This window comes from Gracilinanus agilis, chromosome 2 (assembly GCF_016433145.1).
Source record: "Gracilinanus agilis isolate LMUSP501 chromosome 2, AgileGrace, whole genome shotgun sequence".
Lineage (NCBI taxonomy): Eukaryota > Metazoa > Chordata > Mammalia > Didelphimorphia > Didelphidae > Gracilinanus > Gracilinanus agilis.
The window spans coordinates 333,703,154-333,721,603 of record NC_058131.1 but is presented as its reverse complement, the minus strand read 5'-3'; the positions used below and the strand labels follow the sequence as shown (position 1 = coordinate 333,721,603).

Below are 18,450 nucleotides of genomic sequence, written 5' to 3'. Positions count from 1 at the left end.
AAGATGGAGCTTGAGGGGAGCCAGTTCGTGCTTCAAAGTAGGGTCCTGGGAGCTCTTATCCCTCCCTGAAAGGTGACCTCTATAGCCCTGGAGACAAGAGAGAAGAGAGGACTATTTTCAGGCAGAAGTAGGACAGGCTCAGCCAAGGCCCTTGACCAGCAGTATCTCTAAATCAAAACCATCCCTTATTTCTAGGCAGGAAAGACGGGGTACATTGAGAAGAACCAAGGAATTCGGGCCAGCAGTCCTGGCTTCCAGTATGGGATCTGGCACTTACTTGCTGTGTAACTTTGAGCAAGTTCCATTTGCCGTCTGAGTCTCTGCTTCCTTCTTTCTGTAAAAGCACTCTAGGTTTTCTCTAGTTTGTTGATTCCAATTGGTTCTGGCTTAATGAATTTGTCTTAGAGGTATAACCCTCTTAGAAGGCTATATGAGGGACAGCTGGGTAGCTCAGTGGATTAAGAACCAGGCCTAGAGATGGGAGGTCCTAGGTTCAAATGTGACCTCAGACACTTCCCAGCTGTGTGACCCTGGGCAAGTCACTTGACCCCCATTGCCTACCCTTACCACTCTTCCACCTAGGAGCCAATACACAGAAGTTAAGCGTTTTAAAAAAAAAAAAGGGCTATATGAGTCCTGAGCCAGCAGGTGGTGAGCCTGCAAGAACCTTCTCCCCTGACCTGGGAACAGGACACAGGCCAGCAGATCAAAAATAACTTTTATTTCAAATACCAACACACACACACACACACACATGCCTTGATATTCCATAAACATTTCCCAGCACGAATACACACACACACACACACACACACACACACACACACAGACATACACACACACCTCAATAGACTTAGTTCTTTGAGTTCTACATTGTCTCTGACCAGTGAAGACTGGTATAGTTAGGACTCTCTGGGAGTTGGACCAGAGCTTTGAGACCCTCAGAGGAGGAGATCCAGCCTACCCCACAGCCCAAGCGCTAACATCCCCACCCAGTCTCTTAGCCTGCACAGATGGGACCTTCAGTCTCCTCCTGGTCTGGCCAGCACAGGCCAGCAAGGCCCCTTTCCTCCCCCGCCTTGTCCTTCGACTCTCTCCAGGATTCTGGGACCACCTTGTGGAATGGAACACTTCAAGGAGGGACTCCAAGATCATCTCCTTGGCACCCGAAGCGGGGCTGCCCCTCTTGCCTTCAGACAGCTGCCGCCAAGGTCCCGTCGACTGCCCTGTGAGGGAACAACATGGGTCAGGGGAGAGGAAGAAGGAAAGGAAAGGGGGTCTTACATATTATGAGCCAGCTTGAGACACCTTCCCCCTCCCCCCCTGCCAGGGGCATGAGGGTCTACAGTTCTGTCTCAAGATGCTCAATGGATTTAACCCAAATAAAATCATTGTAGGGTAGTGGATGCAGTACTGGATTTATTACCAGACCTGGGTTCAAGCAGAAGTTCTCTTCCTGACTTACTTTGTGACATTGGAGGAGTAATTTCCCCTCTCTCTGCACCACCTTAGTTTCCTCATCTGTGAAATGAAGGGGGCTGAACTAGAGAAGCTGAATGGTTCAATGGAAAAACCAGGCAACTGGGAGTTAGAGAAATTGGTTCAGATCCTGCTTCTGGTACTTCTTACTACCTGTGAGACCTTGAGCTGTCACTTTCTCTTTTAGGTCTTGAATTTTCTCATCTTTAAGAGGAGGACATTGGACTGGATGGCCAGAAGTTTCTTCTGGCCGTATTTCTCCAACATCCCTTTACACTTTTGATCTTGTGAATTCACAGAGTGCAGGGATCTGGGTCCCACCAGAGCCAGGGTGCCTAGGATAGATCTCCATACACATGACCTCTGGCTAACCATCCAAACACCAGTCAGACAGCCTGGATTACAGTCTTGGCTTTGTTCCTCAGTACTGTGTAGCCTTAGACAAATTATTTCATCTCCTTAGGTGTTTTGTCCTTTATAAAAACTCAACTATTAAGAGCCTTTTAACTAAAGCCTTAAATTATTTTTCCTTATATTAAAAAAATTAATAATATTTGTTCATTGGCTACATTAAAATTCTCAGGTATTTCCTTCTCTCCCTCCCTTCCCTGCACTAGAGAAGGCTTCATATGACAAAAAAAAGGATATATAAACTATATCTTCTGTGTTTATTTATCAGTTTTTTCCTTGGAGGGGGACATTCACAAGTTATTCTTCAAACATTAATTCCGTAGCTATCTATAATGTTCTCTTGATTCTACTCCTTTCGCTTTCCATAATTTTATGTAGGTTTTTCAATGTTGTTTTAAAAATTAACCTGCTCACTGTTTCTTTTTTTTTAATTTTTTTAAAATTTTTTTATTTTAAACCCTTAACTTCTGTGTATTGACTTATAGGTAGAAGAGTGGTAAGGGTAGGCAATGGGGATCAAGTGACTTGCCCAGGGTCACACAGCTGGGAAGTGTCTGAGGCCAGATTTGAACCTAGGACCTCCCATCTCTAGGCCTGGCTCTCAATCCACTGAGCTACCCAGCTGCCCCCTGATCACTGTTTCTTATGGTGTAATAGTATTCCATCACAACCACATGCCACAGCTTGCTCAGCCATTCCCCAATTGAGGTCTCCTCTGTTTTCAGTTCTTTGCTACCCCAAAGATGAAATTTGCAGTGGATCTAGAGGCTGCTGGATAACCTTCCCTTAAAAATCCCAGTAAATGGAATGCAGGACAGGACAGGTGTTATCTCTACTTCACAGATGAGGAAATTGAGGTCTAGAGAAATTAAATGACTTGCCCAAGGACACACAAAGTTAAAGAGAGAATTAGGCTGAGCTGCAAGTTTTCTCATCCTTTTACTATGCCACAATGCCTTTTGCTGGCCCATCCTCCTTGCCAGCATTTCCTTACCTAAAGGTCATAGATATAGAATGTCAGAGCTGAAAAATAGCTTAGAGATCATCTAAGGCAGGAATTCTAAGCCTGGGGTCCATGAACTTATTTTAAAAATAATTTTGGGGTCAGCTAGGTGGCTCAGTGGGTATTGTGCCAGACCTGCAGACAGGAGGTCCTGTGTTCAAATGTAACTTCAGACACTTCCTAATTGTGCTACCCTGGGCAAGATACTTAATCCCAGTTGCCTAACCCTTACCACTCTTTTGCCTTAGAACTGATATTTGGCATCGATTCTAAGACAGGAGGTAAAGGTTTAAAAAAATAATTTGGAGAGCTGTATTTTACTATAATTTGTTTCCTCTGTAATACCATGCATTTTATTTTATACATTAAAAATTTTTTTGAGGTTTCACCAGACTGCCAAAGGAATTCATTATACATACATACATACATACATATATATGCATATATATGTTAATGGATGTTTAGAGGTTAAAGGTTAAAGGATGATGCCCTAATTTTCCAGAAGAGGGAACAGATCCAGAGAGGGAAATAAAGTGACTTGCCCAAGGACATACAGTGGCTGAAAGCCTGTTCTCCAGACTCCCAAGCTCCATTGTGCTTTGAGCTGGGTTGGTAAGGAAGGTAAGAGGGACTATGTAGCTAGAATCAGGGATGTAGAATTGAAAAGGGTCTTCCGTTGCTCTTATTATCCAGAATAAACTGGACCTCAGAAAAGAGAAACAACTGGAGGTAGGTTTGGAGCCCAGGCTCTATGACTCTTATAGAAAAGAGTCTCACTGTACCACACTGCCTCTTCCCCATCAGCTTCAGGGCAAGGCAAGGACATCCAGAGTAGGCTGGGCCTTTCTGGAGCCTCTTCATGACTTTGGAACAACATGTCTCTTCACAGACAAGGCTATTTTGGGGGCAGAGGCAGCAGCCAGTCCCAGATGTGAACCCTGGAGCTTCCTAAGTAGACCTTATAGGGGAGTCAGAAAGAGGAGAGACAAGGCAGAGGGCCTCACAGGTGGGTTGTCAGTTATTGAGAGTAAGACTTTAGAGGTGACTCAAAAGAGGGCAGCCTGGTATAATCCCATCTCCCTCCCTTTTCTTGAGGCCCCAGGTTCATTCTTTTAGCAACAGGTCTGGGTTCAAGTTTTGTGGTTATGATTTGAACTTTCTCAAGAGAACAGAATTGGCACATAGTGGTCCAGGGGGAAGCATCCTAATAATGAATGGACCAGGTGGCCTAGTAGATAGAGCACCAGGCCTGAAGATGGGATGTCCTGGGTTCAAATATGGCCTCAGATGCTTCCTAGCATGTGACCCTGGGCAAGTCACTTAACCCCAACTACCCCATCCTTGTTCAGTCTTAGAGTGGTTACTAAGACAGAAAGTAAGAGTTAAAAAAAATGGACCAGAACAATGGCCTGTGTATCCCTTTTCCTTCAAAGCCAAGTTCAAAATTTACCATCTTCAAGAAGTCTTCCTAGATTCCAAACGACTTCCCCTCTTCTCTACTCTTATTGGCTCTATGTTTTTAGATCTGCCATTTCCCTTTCCAGCTAATTTTACAGATGAGAAAATTGAGGCAAACAGGGTTATGTGACTTGCCCAGGGTCACACAGCTAATAAGTGTATGAGGCTGGATTTGAATTCCTGAAGATGAATCTTTCTGATTCCAAACTCAGTGCTCTATCCACTGCACCACCTAGCCACCTTATGAGTTAGGGCAAATTACTTAATTGGGAAGCTCGAGTTTTCCTTCTCTGTGAAATGAGGATACCTCACAAGGAACTCTAAAAGACTAGAGACACAATATATGTAAAGAGAGACATAAATGCCATTTATAAATACCTTATTTGTATGTATTTATATCTATTTATATATACATGTATTTATATATATGTACACATATATTATATATATACACACACAAACACACACACACACACACACACACACACACACACACACACACACACACGATTTGTCTGTATATGTGTGTGGTATATCCCTAAGTAGAGAGACTATCAGAGGGAAAAAGGCCTTGGAGTCAGAAAACCTGGGTTCTGGGTCCAATTTTAATATTTATTTCCTGTGTGGCCTAGGCCAAGTCATTTTCTTTTTTAGAGCCTCAGATTCCTCCTCCTTGAAATGTGGATAATCTTAAAGTGCCATAGAAATGGAAACTAGTTATTTGGTGCAGAGCCGGGTTCTCCGTCAGGGCTGTTCCCTCATTCCCCACCATAAGGTCCATTAGGGCTCAAAGCTTCTCAGTGAAGTTCCATCCTGGCTTCCTTGGGCCCTTCCTCTGGTAGAGGGGTCTGAGAAAGGGCCGCTCTACCTTCCTGAATCCTGATCCTCTCCTAGACCATGCTCTGTTTCCTCCCATCTGAGTCTTAAGAGTCACAATGCAGCAGAGTCCCTCCACCCCCTTCCCCAGCTACTCCCGAGAGGAATCAGCAGGGATGGGAAAGTGGCTTCTAAAGCCAAATTTGGATGGGCTCCTGCCCTTAAGATGCTCTGGTCTTTCAGACAAATCCCAAGGAATAAAGAAGAAATGGTGGTGGTGGTGGGGGGGGGGGGGTGTAGCAAGTTTCTGCAGCCTGAGGGTTTGACTCAACGACTCATCCTGGTTCCATAGTTCCTTGTAGGGCCAACTCCTATTGGTGTCTGGGGCTTTCTGACTCTTACAATCAGTCCTGGCCCTGATGGGCTGCAATGGGATTATACATTATATGAAAGAAGGAGCTATATAGCCTTAGCACAAATTTGCATCTCCTCTGCCAGGGACTAGCAGAGCACTCTGCTCACTGACTAAATAAATAATGCCTTAATTTACCCAGTTGACCAAACTTCACCAGAGCTGGGATTATGTCTTATTCAAACCTATCTCTCTGGTGCCAGGCATAGGTTTCTGCTGAATCATATTTATTTCACGTTGGAACTAGCAGCAGATGTTAACTGAGATTTAGCCACAGACCAAGTTAGTTCTAGAGTTAGATAAATGATAACCCACCTTTCCACCCAAGAACCTTCGTCAGGAATCTCCTGTGAGCTTCTTGCAAGTTCTAGCCCTAATGGTGGCCATAGCATGATTAGGTCTAGAGCAGGGGTCGGCAACATATGGCTCTTGAGCCATATCTGGCTCTTTTGAGGGCCAAATATGGCTCTTTCTGCAGGAGCCATAAAGTCAATTTTTTTTCAGGCGCTGTTACAGGAGCGCACTGTGAGCACTGTAAGGCTCTCACGAAATTACATTTTAAAAAATGTGGCGTTTATGGCTCTCATGGCCAAAAAGGTTGCCGATCCCTGGTCTAGAGGGTAGTAGCACTATCCAGAGCTACACAGATATAGCACTGGATTTAGAGCCCCAAAGACACGGGTTCAGATTCTGGCTCTGATACTATCTATGTAACCATGGGCAAGCTACTTAATCTTTCTGAGCCTCAGTTTTCTGACCTATAAAAAGGGACTAAATGGCCTATGAGATCCCTTTCAGTTCTAGATCTATAACCCTTTGTGTAGAATAGTAGAAGTAACCATGAACTTGGAGGCAGAAGAAAGCTGGATTTGAATCCTGGCTCTGTAACTCAGTGGTTGTATGACTGAGCAAATATCTTCATTTTTGAGCCTCAGCTTCCACATCTGTAAAATGGAGATAAATCCTTGTACCACAAGATCATTGTGACGGAAGTCCTTTTTAAACATTAATAGCTTACACCTCTATAGTACTTATTATTATACTTATTAGTATGTAATCTTTGTCATATTTGACTTTCTGACACAATCCCAGTTCTGTCCCTGACTTTAATGTATTATCTGGAGCAATTCACTTCAACCCCTCTCACTCACTCCCTCCCCGCCCCCCACTACTCTCTTCTTTGTTAAATGAGAGGGAATTAGAGGAGGTCATCTTTAACATCCCTTTCAGCAATAAATCAAATGATCTGACAGTCCTTTCATGGCTTTGTAAAAGAAGGGACATTGGCAGAATCAGACCTACTACTTGGGAGGGATAAAGTAGATCTAGAAAGAAACTAAAGTACTCATTTAAGTGAAATTCTTCCTCCCCTTCCAGGAAAAGGAGTGAATTACCCAACCATCTCCAGTGCTACTTCATGGAGAGGGTTTAGGGTGGCTATAAATCTCTGAGCAACCAGCTAGGAGAATACAGGTGGCTCAGAAGCCTGGGTGAGGGGCTAACACTACCACTCAACTGGGTTTTCTCTCCCTTACTTCTCACTTCAGTTGGCCCCACTTAAAGAGTCATTGAAGGAGGTCCAGGAGAAGTGTATTTGCTAGAACTTAAAACTTAATTGAATATTCCTACCTCTACCTACCCCAGGCATTTTATAGATGAAGAAACTAAAGCTCAGACCAGTAAAATGACTTATCAAAGTCCCTGAGGAAAACAGTAGAGTCAGGATTTGAACTCAAGCTCTCTGACTCCAAATCTTTCCATTACATTGAATTACTCCCTCCAAAACCTCCCTTCAAGAAACAGAGTAGTAGAACTGTTGCCTAGAGAAACAGTCATGCTGACAAAGGCAAGAAGAGTTTTCTTGAAAGCTTTACCTTCTTCCCTGTCTGGGAGAATATCCAAGACACTAGAACCTCCCTGAGAAGGGAGAGTGTATAAGAAGGTCCAGAGGAGCAAAGGTACATCTGGGGGAAGGAAAAGCAGTAGAGAACTGAAGAGCTCCTGGCTTCTCCTACTTCTTTAGTGAATGAGAACTAGAGGATTGCTGTTCAGTTGGGTCCAACTCTTTGTGACCCCATTTGGTATTTTCTTGGCAAAGGTACTGGAATGGTTTACCATTTCCTTCTCCAGCTCATTTTACAGATGAGGAAATTGAGACCAACAGGGTAAAATGATTCACCCAGGGTCACACAGTTTAAGTATCTGAGGTCAGATTTGAACTCTGAAAGATGTCTTCCTGATTTAAGTCCCATACTCTATCCACTGTCCTACTTAGCTGCCCTGGGTGGTGGGTGGTAGGTGGTAGGGGTTAGGAATTAGGTAGAAGAGGTAGAAAGCCTACCAACTGTTATTAGAGTAGCTCACAAATGGAGGATCCTAAGAGTCTCTAGACTTGGAGTCAAAAGACCTGGACTCCAATACCAGCTCTACCGTTTGCTGGCCTTATGGCCATGGCAAAGTCATTTAGTTCTCTTGCCATTCCGAGATTCTATTTCTTCTTCTATAAAATAGGGACAAAAAAAAATCAAACTCCCTATTTAGAAGAACTACAAAAAAAAAGTGATTTGGAAAGTGTTAAATACCATGGAGACAGGACATGTAATTATTATCATCCTCAAAGTAGGGAGGGGTAGAATCTCTTAGAGTCTAGACCCGTGCACACCTCAGTACCTCAGTAGTCCAAACTACCCACCACTTCCATGTTTCCTAAAGGAGAGAATGAGCCTTGCTTTTTTAAGATTCCAGTTTTGCCTGTAACTTGCTAATTGATAGAGAAATCCCTATCTGTTTCCTTGACTGGGGACCTTTCTCACAGTCTAATAGTATTTGTTATGGTTACTGAACTGTTCACAGATAGGGCATGTTTTCTAAATTTTTTTTTAAAGCTTGGTACTCAGAGGTAGATTTTGTAGGTTGATCCTTTTACATATCCTGTATCTTAATCATGTAACGATCAACCCAGGCCCAACTGGATGAGGAGGAAAGAACCCTGGGATTCAGAAGATGCGAGTTCTACTACTGCTCCCTCCCTCATCTCAGTGTCTCCATATGTAAAATGAGCGACTACATGATGTTCCAAGATCCCTTCCAATTCTTGACACTAGGATTCCTGTGCTTCCTGGGGTAGCTAGCTAACTATGCCTCCCCTATCAACTACACTGTTCCTCGACTCCCCTGCCAATTCTCCACTTAGAACAGGTGGAGTGAAAGCCTCATACCCAGGCTAATATCCTGACTCACTATGGCCACACTCTTTGTTCTGTGGGGACTCAAAGCTCACAAATTTTGGGAAGGTGAGGATGTGGAAGGAATTCTTGGTCCCATCTGTTTACTCTTTCACTGCTCTATTACTGGCTTCAGGTTCTCTTTGACAAGAGGAAAGAAAAAGTAGCATATTGTGGGAGGTCAGGGCTGGGTCCAGCTGCCCTTCTGGTCTTCACAGCAGAAGGATAGGATCAGACCCTCTGAAGCTTTCTTTGATAACTCCTCAAGGATATGTCATCCAGGAATTTAGTAAGCCCTTATGGAATCTGTTTGTATTTCCTGCCTGTGCCATTTCTCTTTTGCTATCAGCTCTCTCTCACTAGAAGTGGAAGACAGCAGGAAAGTTTTTTTTTTTTAAAAAAGTGAAAGCAAAAAAGAAATATTGGGCTAGGAGTAAGGAGACCTACGTTCAATTCTCAGCTTTTACACTGATTGAGACCTTGGACAAATCATTTCTCTTCCGAGAAAGACTGAAGGGATTGGACTAGATGATCTTTCAGGTTCCTTCCAACTCTGACATCCTAAGGTTTCAGCCCTTGGCTGGGGGTGGAGAGAGCGGTGGGACTTCTGGCTTTTAGAACCGTGGGTAGGGAGATTTATCCTCAACATCCGGCAGTGGTAAGGCCCCGAGTCTGAACAAACTCAGCGTGAGCCTCCCCTATCCAGGCACCCTCTCACCGGCTCCCAGGACTCACCGCCTTGCGCTGGTTACTGAGGCAGAAGGTACAGATGGTGCGAGGTTGCTGTCTAGGGTCTCCACCACCGCTCCCGGATGCGCTGCGCTCGCCCTTGGGTCCGCAGACGGCGCGGAAGCAGGGCTGCCCATCGTCGCAGCCCTCGCCTAGCAACAACACGTTGGCCAGGTGGGAGATATAGCTGGAAGCCAGGCGCAAGGTCTCGATCTTGGACAGCTTGCGATCCACTGGCTCTGTGGGGATGAGCGTGCGCAGCGCCGTGAAGGCCGTGTTGACACTCTGGGTCCGGTCCCGTTCCCGCGCGTTAGCCGCTTGTCTCTGCTTTACCACCACCACTGGCCCCCCGCCACCTCCAACGCCGACACCGGTCCCCGCTCTGCGGCCGCCACCACCCCCGACCCCGCTCCCGGCCCGCCGCCGAGTGGGCTCCAGCCCTTCGTAGCCGCCATACGATTGGTCAGAAGCATCGCTCTCGCTTCGGTTTTCCTCGTCCTCACTTAACAGGCTCAGATCGGGGTACAGCACGTGGGTGGCCACTGGGCGCAGCATGGCGAATGCCATGGGGATGGGGGAGTCCGGTCCCGCTTCGGACCCTCCCCTCTCAGTGTGATGCCGTCCCGGCTAGTGGGTGCAGGGCCCCGGGAGGGAGGGGCCTCGACGCGGGAGGGGGAGACCAGCGGTACCGCAACCTAGAGGAGCCACGGCGCGGGGCCGCTCGCTCAGATACCCCAACTTTGAACTGCGTATAGGTCTTTGGGGACTGCGCAGCATGCGCTCTGAGGGAAAGCGCCGCCGGCACAGCTATATAAGGCCTGGGAGCGGCCGGAGTTTGAGGGCGACTCCCTCAGTAACCAATGAGGCTAAGAAGGGCTCCGCCGACTGTCCAATCGGAAGACTCGAGTTTCCTCCGCCCCTCCGCCCCCAACGCAGATAGCGGTTCCCGGGAGCCAAAGAGACAGGACACCTCGTGGAGCCCTGAGGCTGGAGACCCAGGGACCGTGGCTTCCGCAGACCGCCCACAGCTGCCTCTGTCTCGGGCTGCAGTCCCGACCAGCTACTGAGATCGTGGGCCGACAGTCGGAAGAGGCTGGCCAGCACATTAGTAGCCTCCTTCTTACTTTACCAGCACAAGGATTTACTATTTATTGGTCTGAAAATCTTGGAGGTGGATCTGGGACCTACCAAAATTCAAATAAGGGATCACTAGTGCTCCATTAATCTGATGTGCTGTGCTGTTGATGGGATGGGATGTTATAGCTGAGAGCAAAGGCTCGTCTCATGGCTTCCCTGGCTTCCTTCAAAATTCAGCTCAAATTCCACTTTCTGCCAAGCTCTTTCCTTCTGAGGTTACACACTTACACTGTATATCTTGTATGTTTGGAGTTATTTGCATGGTATCTCTTCCCATGAAAATGTGAACTCTCTGAGGGCAGAGACTGTGTTTTTGTCTTTGTGTTGCTTTCTTTTACCACAATGCCTTGGCACCTAAGGAATACTCAAATGCTTGCTGAGGATGATGATAAACTACCCCACCCATGTAGAAGAACCCAGGCTTCCCGATTCCAAGTCCAGGGCTGTCTTCATCATACCATATTATTTTTCACCTTTCAGAGAAATCAAGACTTTCCATACTTGGTCAGATCCTGGATATGTAGTTTCTCCCATACTGAAGGTAGTAACATCCATTCCCCACTTCATTCTTTTCCATGTTTTTTTTTTTATAACCAATTAACATACCACGGAGGATCTGTCCAACAAACTGGAGGTTTCTCCCAAGGTTTTATTTAAAAATATTTCATGTAATCCAGGATAAACTTGGGTTGGCCCTCTGTTATCCCGCACTCTCACCAGCCTGCCTCTTTTTTTCTGTCACATGTGACATATAAGGTCTTTTATGCTAATTCTATCAGATAGATCATATCTGGTAACATGCTGACATCTCTGTATGCTTGTTGTAATATTTCCTTGGCTCTTTGGATCACCTACAATTTTGCTTATTAGAAAACCATGGAGTCCCATGAATTGAAACCACATAGCATTCAAGGCTAAAAAAGATAGGCTTCAGGAATGGCTCAGAGCTGTTGAAATTTCTGGGCAATTTTTAAAATGTGATCTAAAATGCTCTCTTTTTATTCAATTCTAGGCCCAACTAAATCATTTGTCCAGAAATTCCAAGAGAGCCCCTTTGCCTTGCCCTTCTCTTCCTCTACCCCTTTACTAATCCACAGACCAATTCAGTCTGGGAGCTAAGAGGTTAACGGGAAGGAGGGAGGGAGGAAAACAACACATTGGCACTTTAATGAGGTTTTAAATACAAACAAACATTTATTAAACCTTCTGGTTTCTTCTTGGTATAAGTAGGCTGAGCATTAGGAGGTGGAAATGGCACCTTGCTGTTATTGTTTAATTCTTAAAGTCTTGTCTCACTTTTCCCATACCCATTTGTGGTCAGAGATACTGAAATGGTTTGCAATTTCCTTCTCCAGCTCATTTTATAGATGAGGAAACTCAAGCAAACAGTTAAATGACTTGACCAGGGTCACACAGCTAGTAAATGTTTGAGGTTGGATTTGAACTCAGGTATTCCTGACTCCAGACACTGTACCACCTAGCTGCCCCACTGAATGTTAAAAGACCAACCCCATAAGTTTACAGATGAGGTCAAGAGAGAGATGGGAAAGGCTTCACTCTCTGAAGGAAAAAAAAATTTTTAACAGTGAAAAGGACTTTCGCTCAAGCTTGTGGAAATGCAAGGAGAAGGGAGATGTTCTTTCAAATCAAGGGAAGAAAGAGCTACCAGTCCAGTTTGGCCTAAATATGGAATATGTGAAGAGGTATAATAAAATATGATTGGGGGGATAGGGCTTCAGTGGTGAGTCCAGCCAGAAAATAAATCAGTAAACATTTAGCCTCCATTCCTTTATTTGAGAACAATGGAACTTAAAATTTCTACCCATTTCTGGATCTTCTCGGTTGCTTAGGTTAAATTCTACCCATTTCTGGATCTTCTAGGTGCTTAGGTTAAAAGTAGAAAACTTTACTAAACTTTTTGTACTAAATTCCTGTTATCCTAGGTCAGGGTAAAATAGCTTTGAAAGTGGCTCATGACAGATTCTTATTGATTTCCCATTTTATCTTTTCCCTTCAATGGGCGCACTACCCCTAGGCTAGCTTCTTGCCTTGACCTTTGCCCTCACTGTTGCACTGCTTCGGCCATCTTTTGCTCTGGAAACTGTAATCAAATTAAGGCTACCTCTGCGTCTAGAAATAGATGGCCAATGAACCAAACTGTTCTTCCATTCACTATCCCTCTGATTTTCTGCTTCAAAATAACCTTTTCTGGATTTTCCTTATGTGTAATGTGTTTTCATCCCACCCTGATAGAAAATAAGCTCCATGAGGGCAAGAAAAAAAATCTCAATTTTTATTTATTTTCCTGGCACATAGTAGACACTTAACACCTGTTTTTCATTCATTCATTCATTCATTCATTCATTCATTCATTCATTCATTCATTCATTCATTCATTCACTCACTCCCTCCCTCATTCATTCATACTCCCTTCTAGCTCTAAATCTATGGTCCTATGAAGTAGAATCATAGAATATTAGACCAAGAAAAGATCTTAGAGGGGGGAAGCTGGGTAGCTCAGTGGATTGAGAACCAGACCTAGAGAGGGGTGGTCCTAGGTTCAAATCTGCCCTCAAACACTTCCCAGCTGTGTGACCCTGGGCAAATCACTTGACCCCCATTGTCTACCCTTACCATTCTTCTGCCTTGGAGCCAATACACAGTATTGACTCCAAGACAGAAGGTAAGAGCTTTAAAAAAAAAAGGAAAAAAAAAGAAAAGATTGTAGAGATCTCCTAGTTCAACTACATTGTTGTATGTATAAAGTGATACTGAAGTCCAGAAAGAAATGATTTGCTCAAAGTCACACAGTCTGGCAGACTTCAGCTAGGAAGGGCTATCTGAAGGAAGAAAAGTAGTTTAACACCTAGAGAAAAGAAGGACTTTAGCCCAAGCCTGTGAGAATGCAAAGAGAAGGGAGACATTCTTTCATGTAGGGTAGGAGTGAGCAGGGCCAGGACTGGAAGCCAGGCGTTCTGATTCTGCCAGACCGAGGCTCTTTTCACAGAACAACCTCCCGATAAAATGAAATAAAATGGAAGGTAGTTGATTGACTGTTATAAATGGTGATGATGACAGGGCAGATGACAGTGGGAGCCTCACCCCATAGTTTCCTCTGGCTCTCCTCTTCTGTGTTTAGGCTGATCCCTCACCAGCCTGGAAAAGAGAAATTAGCACCATCTCCTCTTAACTTGGTTGTAGGAGGTAAGAGTATTGACTGAGGTGGAAGCTGGGGTGGGCAATTGGGTTGCTTCTAGAAGCTACCAGAGAGACCCAGAACACTTGGTCTAGGCTTCTCCTTTACCACTCTGCCCCCACTCCCTCACCCAGGCCTAATCTCTATCTCCTCAGGACATTCAATGAATGGCCCTTGGTCCCCCATACTTCTCCCCTCCCTGAACGCCAGCAAGGTCAGTATCACACAACTGGCCTCCTTCTGCTTCCTGAGCTGATGAATTGCTACTAAGAGATTTCCTTTCCTGTCTGATCCTGGTCAAGGTAGCTCTCTGCTCCTATGGCTGCTACACTCTCACTTTTATCCCTTCACCCCACTCCAGAGACTCAAGACAGGACAGGAAGCCCAGCAAGGAAAACAGGCCGAGTTCCTCTTTACCCTTTTCTTCTTCTGGGGTCAAGGGCTTCCCAAGGACCTCTGAAAGAGCATGTAGGTGCTGAAGGTTTAACTACCATCGTTATCCCTTACAAGTTACACATCTCGGGCAAACAGCTTACCTTCCTTGAACCTCAGTTTCTTGATCTGTCATTCTGTGCCCTGTGTAGCATCTTATTCCTGTTTGATGATTCTAGTTTCCTAACTCCCCTCCTAGTGCCCTCTCTCGGATGTTGCCATTGTCTTCCTTGGTTTTGCTTTTTAACTCACTGAAGGAACTTGGACCAGTCATTGTTCTCTAATGATCTCATTCTGTAAAATCTAATAGTTAAAATGGATGGCCTGACCTTTTAGCCCTTTTCAGCTCTCACATTCCTGTGATTCTGGGAGTGATGAGGAAATAAAAAAGCAGAAGAAAAGGAGGGAAAAAAAAGCTGAGTCCTAGAGACTTTAGACAAGTGATGACTGTCCCAGCCTGAAGATGTTTAAGCTGAGCTGGGCCCCTCTAGGCTGAGCGGAAATCGAAATTTTGATTTGAGTGGGACTCAAGAGAGATGTTTTCCTTCTCTGTTTGTCTGCCTGTGGAGGGCCCATAAATTCCACCGGAACTCCAGGCGGCATAGAGGAATTCCTGTCGACCAGGGTCTGGAGACAGAAGGAGGAGGGGGTTCAAAAACAGCTGCCTTGCAATGCTGCTCAGCCCCTTCTATCTCAGTCCAGGTGGACACTACCCTCCCGTTTCCCTAACTACTGCTCTTCAGACGTGGGGATTCCCTCTGAAGCTTCCCTGGGGTTCAGCTGTGGGGTTCAAGGGCAAGGTCACGCATCTTGCTTTTGATGTAAGAGACTATATAAACTTGGGGCAGAGGGAGAGAGGCAGGACAGAGGAAAATCCTGGGGAGAGGGACAAATTTAGAGGAAAGACACCTGCATGGAGTGGAAGTAGTGAGACCCAAGTTTTCGTTCCATCTGTGAAGCCAATGGCTGAGGACAAGTAACTCCATTCAACATTTCAATAAACACTGATTAAGCACTTATTAGATGGGCAGCCTGTCTGCTCTGCTCCACCCTGGGGATACCAAGATAGAGCAGATGAGAACCAGCTCATAAGTAGCCTTGATAGAAGAAAGGGTAAGAAGTGCTTAAGGCTGAGATACAAACTAAATGCTCTAAGAAGTTTGAGGAGGGAGCAGATACATGGGAGTGGAGGGGATCACTGCCATCTGAGTTGGGCTTTGAAGACGTCCAGGGTCAGACAGCTAGTAAATGTCTAAGGCTAGATTTGAACTCGGATTTTTCCGACAACTCCAGGCCCAGTCCTCTATCCACTGTGCCACCTAATTGCTCCACTATTTACTGCTTGATTCGTATTCTTGTTTTATGTGTTGCATTCCATTTAAAATAAATGTCCTTTTGCAAGGAACTCCATCCAAATGGAACAGGAGCAGAGCTTCCTTCACAGCTCCATGCCCCACAATCCTGAACGGAACAAAACAGGTGATGGCCATTGCTGTATGGACTCTGTTTGAAGGAGGGCAAGTATTTATAACATGATTGGTAGGAGAGAGTCTAGAGGGCAGCGTTGGTGAGTCATTGACACACATGCCACCCCTGGCATGGGGGAGCTGCTTGTTCCCCCTCTTCCCAGTGCATGCCCTGCCCCTCTGTCCAGCCACCCAAAGGAAGCACTTTCTCCCTCAGTTCTCCCTGGTAATTTGGGGGCTCACTGACAGCTTGAATTTGCCCTCTGGACACTCAAACTTGAAAACCTTCCCCACCGCTGCTATAGGGAATAGGAAAACTCAAACAGAGTTGCCAGAAGTGCCAGAAAGAGAGTTCCCATTTTTAGCCATCTCCTGCTACCAATAATAAGAAACTTTCCTTTTTCCAGGCCAGGAAGCAATGGCCATAGGGAAGGTACTACACCCTTTACCTTCTCCTAGATTGCTGTGGCCTGCTGATACAGCAGTTTAGGGAGTAGGGAGAAAATGGGCTCTTAAACCAGTTTTTCTGGTTCTTTTAGTTTTTAATCCTGGTTTGATAAACCATTTTAGTCAATGGAGCCATGAGAACTCATGTCCTATATTCCTTGGAAGTTCAGGAGATTGTAATTTGGGAAATGGTTGGGGATGGTATTTAATAATCCCTTACATTCATTTTGTGCTTACTGTGTTAAGGGCTTTATAATTATCTCTCTTAATCCTCACAACAACCCTAGAAGGTGTATGCTATTTTTATCCCCATTTTACTGATGAGGAACCTGAGGCAAATAGAGTTTAAGTGACATATCTAGGGTTATACAGCTAGTAAATGTCTCAAGCTGCATTTGAACTTGGGTTTTTCTGATGACTCCAGGCCCAGTGCTCTATCCCCTGTGCCACCTAGTTGCTTCAGTATTTACTGCTTGACTTGTATTCTGGTTTTATGTGTTGTATTCCATTTAAAATAAGTGTCCTTTTGCAATGCTATGATGTCACATAATTAATTCCAGCTCCTGGGGGCAGGGAGGTTTAGAGGGAAACTATCAGGACTTCAGAGCAGTATTTGAATGAATGCAGATTGGAAACCAGTTCTAGAAACCTGGATGTGACAGTAAGGCACTATACGGGGATGGGGGAAAGAGTGAACAAAGGTACAGAAACAAGAAGGATAGGCTGAGACCACAGGACAGAGAGTTAAGGGGAAGAACAGGATTAGAGGGGGAAATGACAAATTCCATTTTGGACTTATTGAATTTGAAAATGCCCAATATTTAGGTGGACATTCTAAAATGGTCTGAGTAAAAATATTAACCCATCAATCAATCATCAAGCACTTATTAAGCACTTTTTGTGTGCCGGCCACTTTGCTAAGGTATATAAAAGAAAAAGCAGAATCTTTTCCCCCTCCTCAAGAGTCTTTCATTTTAATGGGGGAGATAAAGTATATACACATAGAGGAAGGAGTTGGGAAAATTAAGCAGTGATGTAGATGTCAGAGGACTTGGGTTCAAATCTAGCCTTAAAACTTACTAGCTATATGATGCTAGGGAAGTCACTTAAACCTGTTTGCCTCAATTTCCTCATCTGTCAGTTGAGCTGGAGAAGGAAATAGCGAACCACTCTAGTATCTTTGCCAAGAAAATCCAAAATGGGGTCACAAAGAACTGGATATGACTAATTTAACTAAACTACAATAGCTAAACGACAGCTAAAACAGCAACAAATGGGAGGAAGTCCTTTAATAGCCAGGAGTGATCAGGGAAGACTTCATGTAGAAGGAAGTACTTGATCTGAGCCTTGAAGGAAATCAGGGACTCCAAGAATTGGAGGAGAGGAAAGAATACATTCCAGGAAGGCCAGTACGAAAACAAAGATGGGAGATAGAGTATAGCACCCATAAAATGAAAAGTGTACCAGTATGATGAGATCACAAAGATTGAAGAGCAAAGTAATATGGTTAGAAAAGATAGGAAGGAGCCAGATTATGAAAGAACTTTAAATGTCAAGCAGAAGAGTTTGTATTTCATCTTAGAACCAATAGTTGGGTAAGTGGTGTGTGTGTGTGTGTGTGTGTGTGTGTGTGTGTGTGTGTGTGTGTGAGAGAGAGAGAGAGAGAGAGAGAGAGAGAGAGAGAGAGAGAGAGAGAGAGAGACAAAGAGAGAGAGACAGAGACAGAGACAGAGACAGAGAGAGACAGAGAAAGAGAAACAGACAGAGAGAAACATAGAGACGGAGAGCGAGAGAAAGAGAGAGAGAGACAGAGACAGAGACAGAGACAGAGCCAAAAGAGAGACCAAGAGAGAAAGATATATAGAGAAACAAAAAGATAAAGAGAGAGACAGATAGAGAGACAAAAAGGGAAAATATAGAGAAACAGAGTATATTTGTGTCTGTGTGTGTATGACAGAGAGAGCATCAGAGAGAGGGGGAGGGTGGAGGGAGGGAGGGAGAGTGAGGGATGTGAGAGAAAGAAAAATACAGAGGAGAGAAAGAGAGACAGAGGAATGAGAGAAAAAGAGTGAGACAGAGAGAGAGGAGAGAGACAAAGTGAAAAAGACACAGAAGGAGAGAGACAGAGGAGACAGATAGAGGAAGAGAGAGACACATAGAGAGAGATACAGGGAGGGGAGAGGTAGAGAGACAGAGAGAGAGGGAGGGAGACAGGGGGAGAGAGAGGAGAGAGAGAGACA

The 18,450-nt window shown here is 44.8% G+C and overlaps 1 protein-coding gene across 1 annotated transcript; it reads right to left on the bottom strand.

Annotated features, from left to right (window-relative positions):
• Positions 1-924: 924 nt before the first annotated feature.
• On the bottom strand, positions 925-10,288 carry TCF15 (transcription factor 15). The gene is made up of 2 exons (XM_044661533.1): positions 9,539-10,288; positions 925-1,226 (listed from the first exon to the last, which is right to left on the bottom strand). The coding sequence occupies exons 1-2, from the start codon at positions 10,097-10,099 to the stop codon at positions 1,152-1,154; spliced, it is 636 nt and encodes a 211-aa protein (XP_044517468.1). The 5' UTR covers positions 10,100-10,288; the 3' UTR covers positions 925-1,151.
• Positions 10,289-18,450: the final 8,162 nt, after the last annotated feature.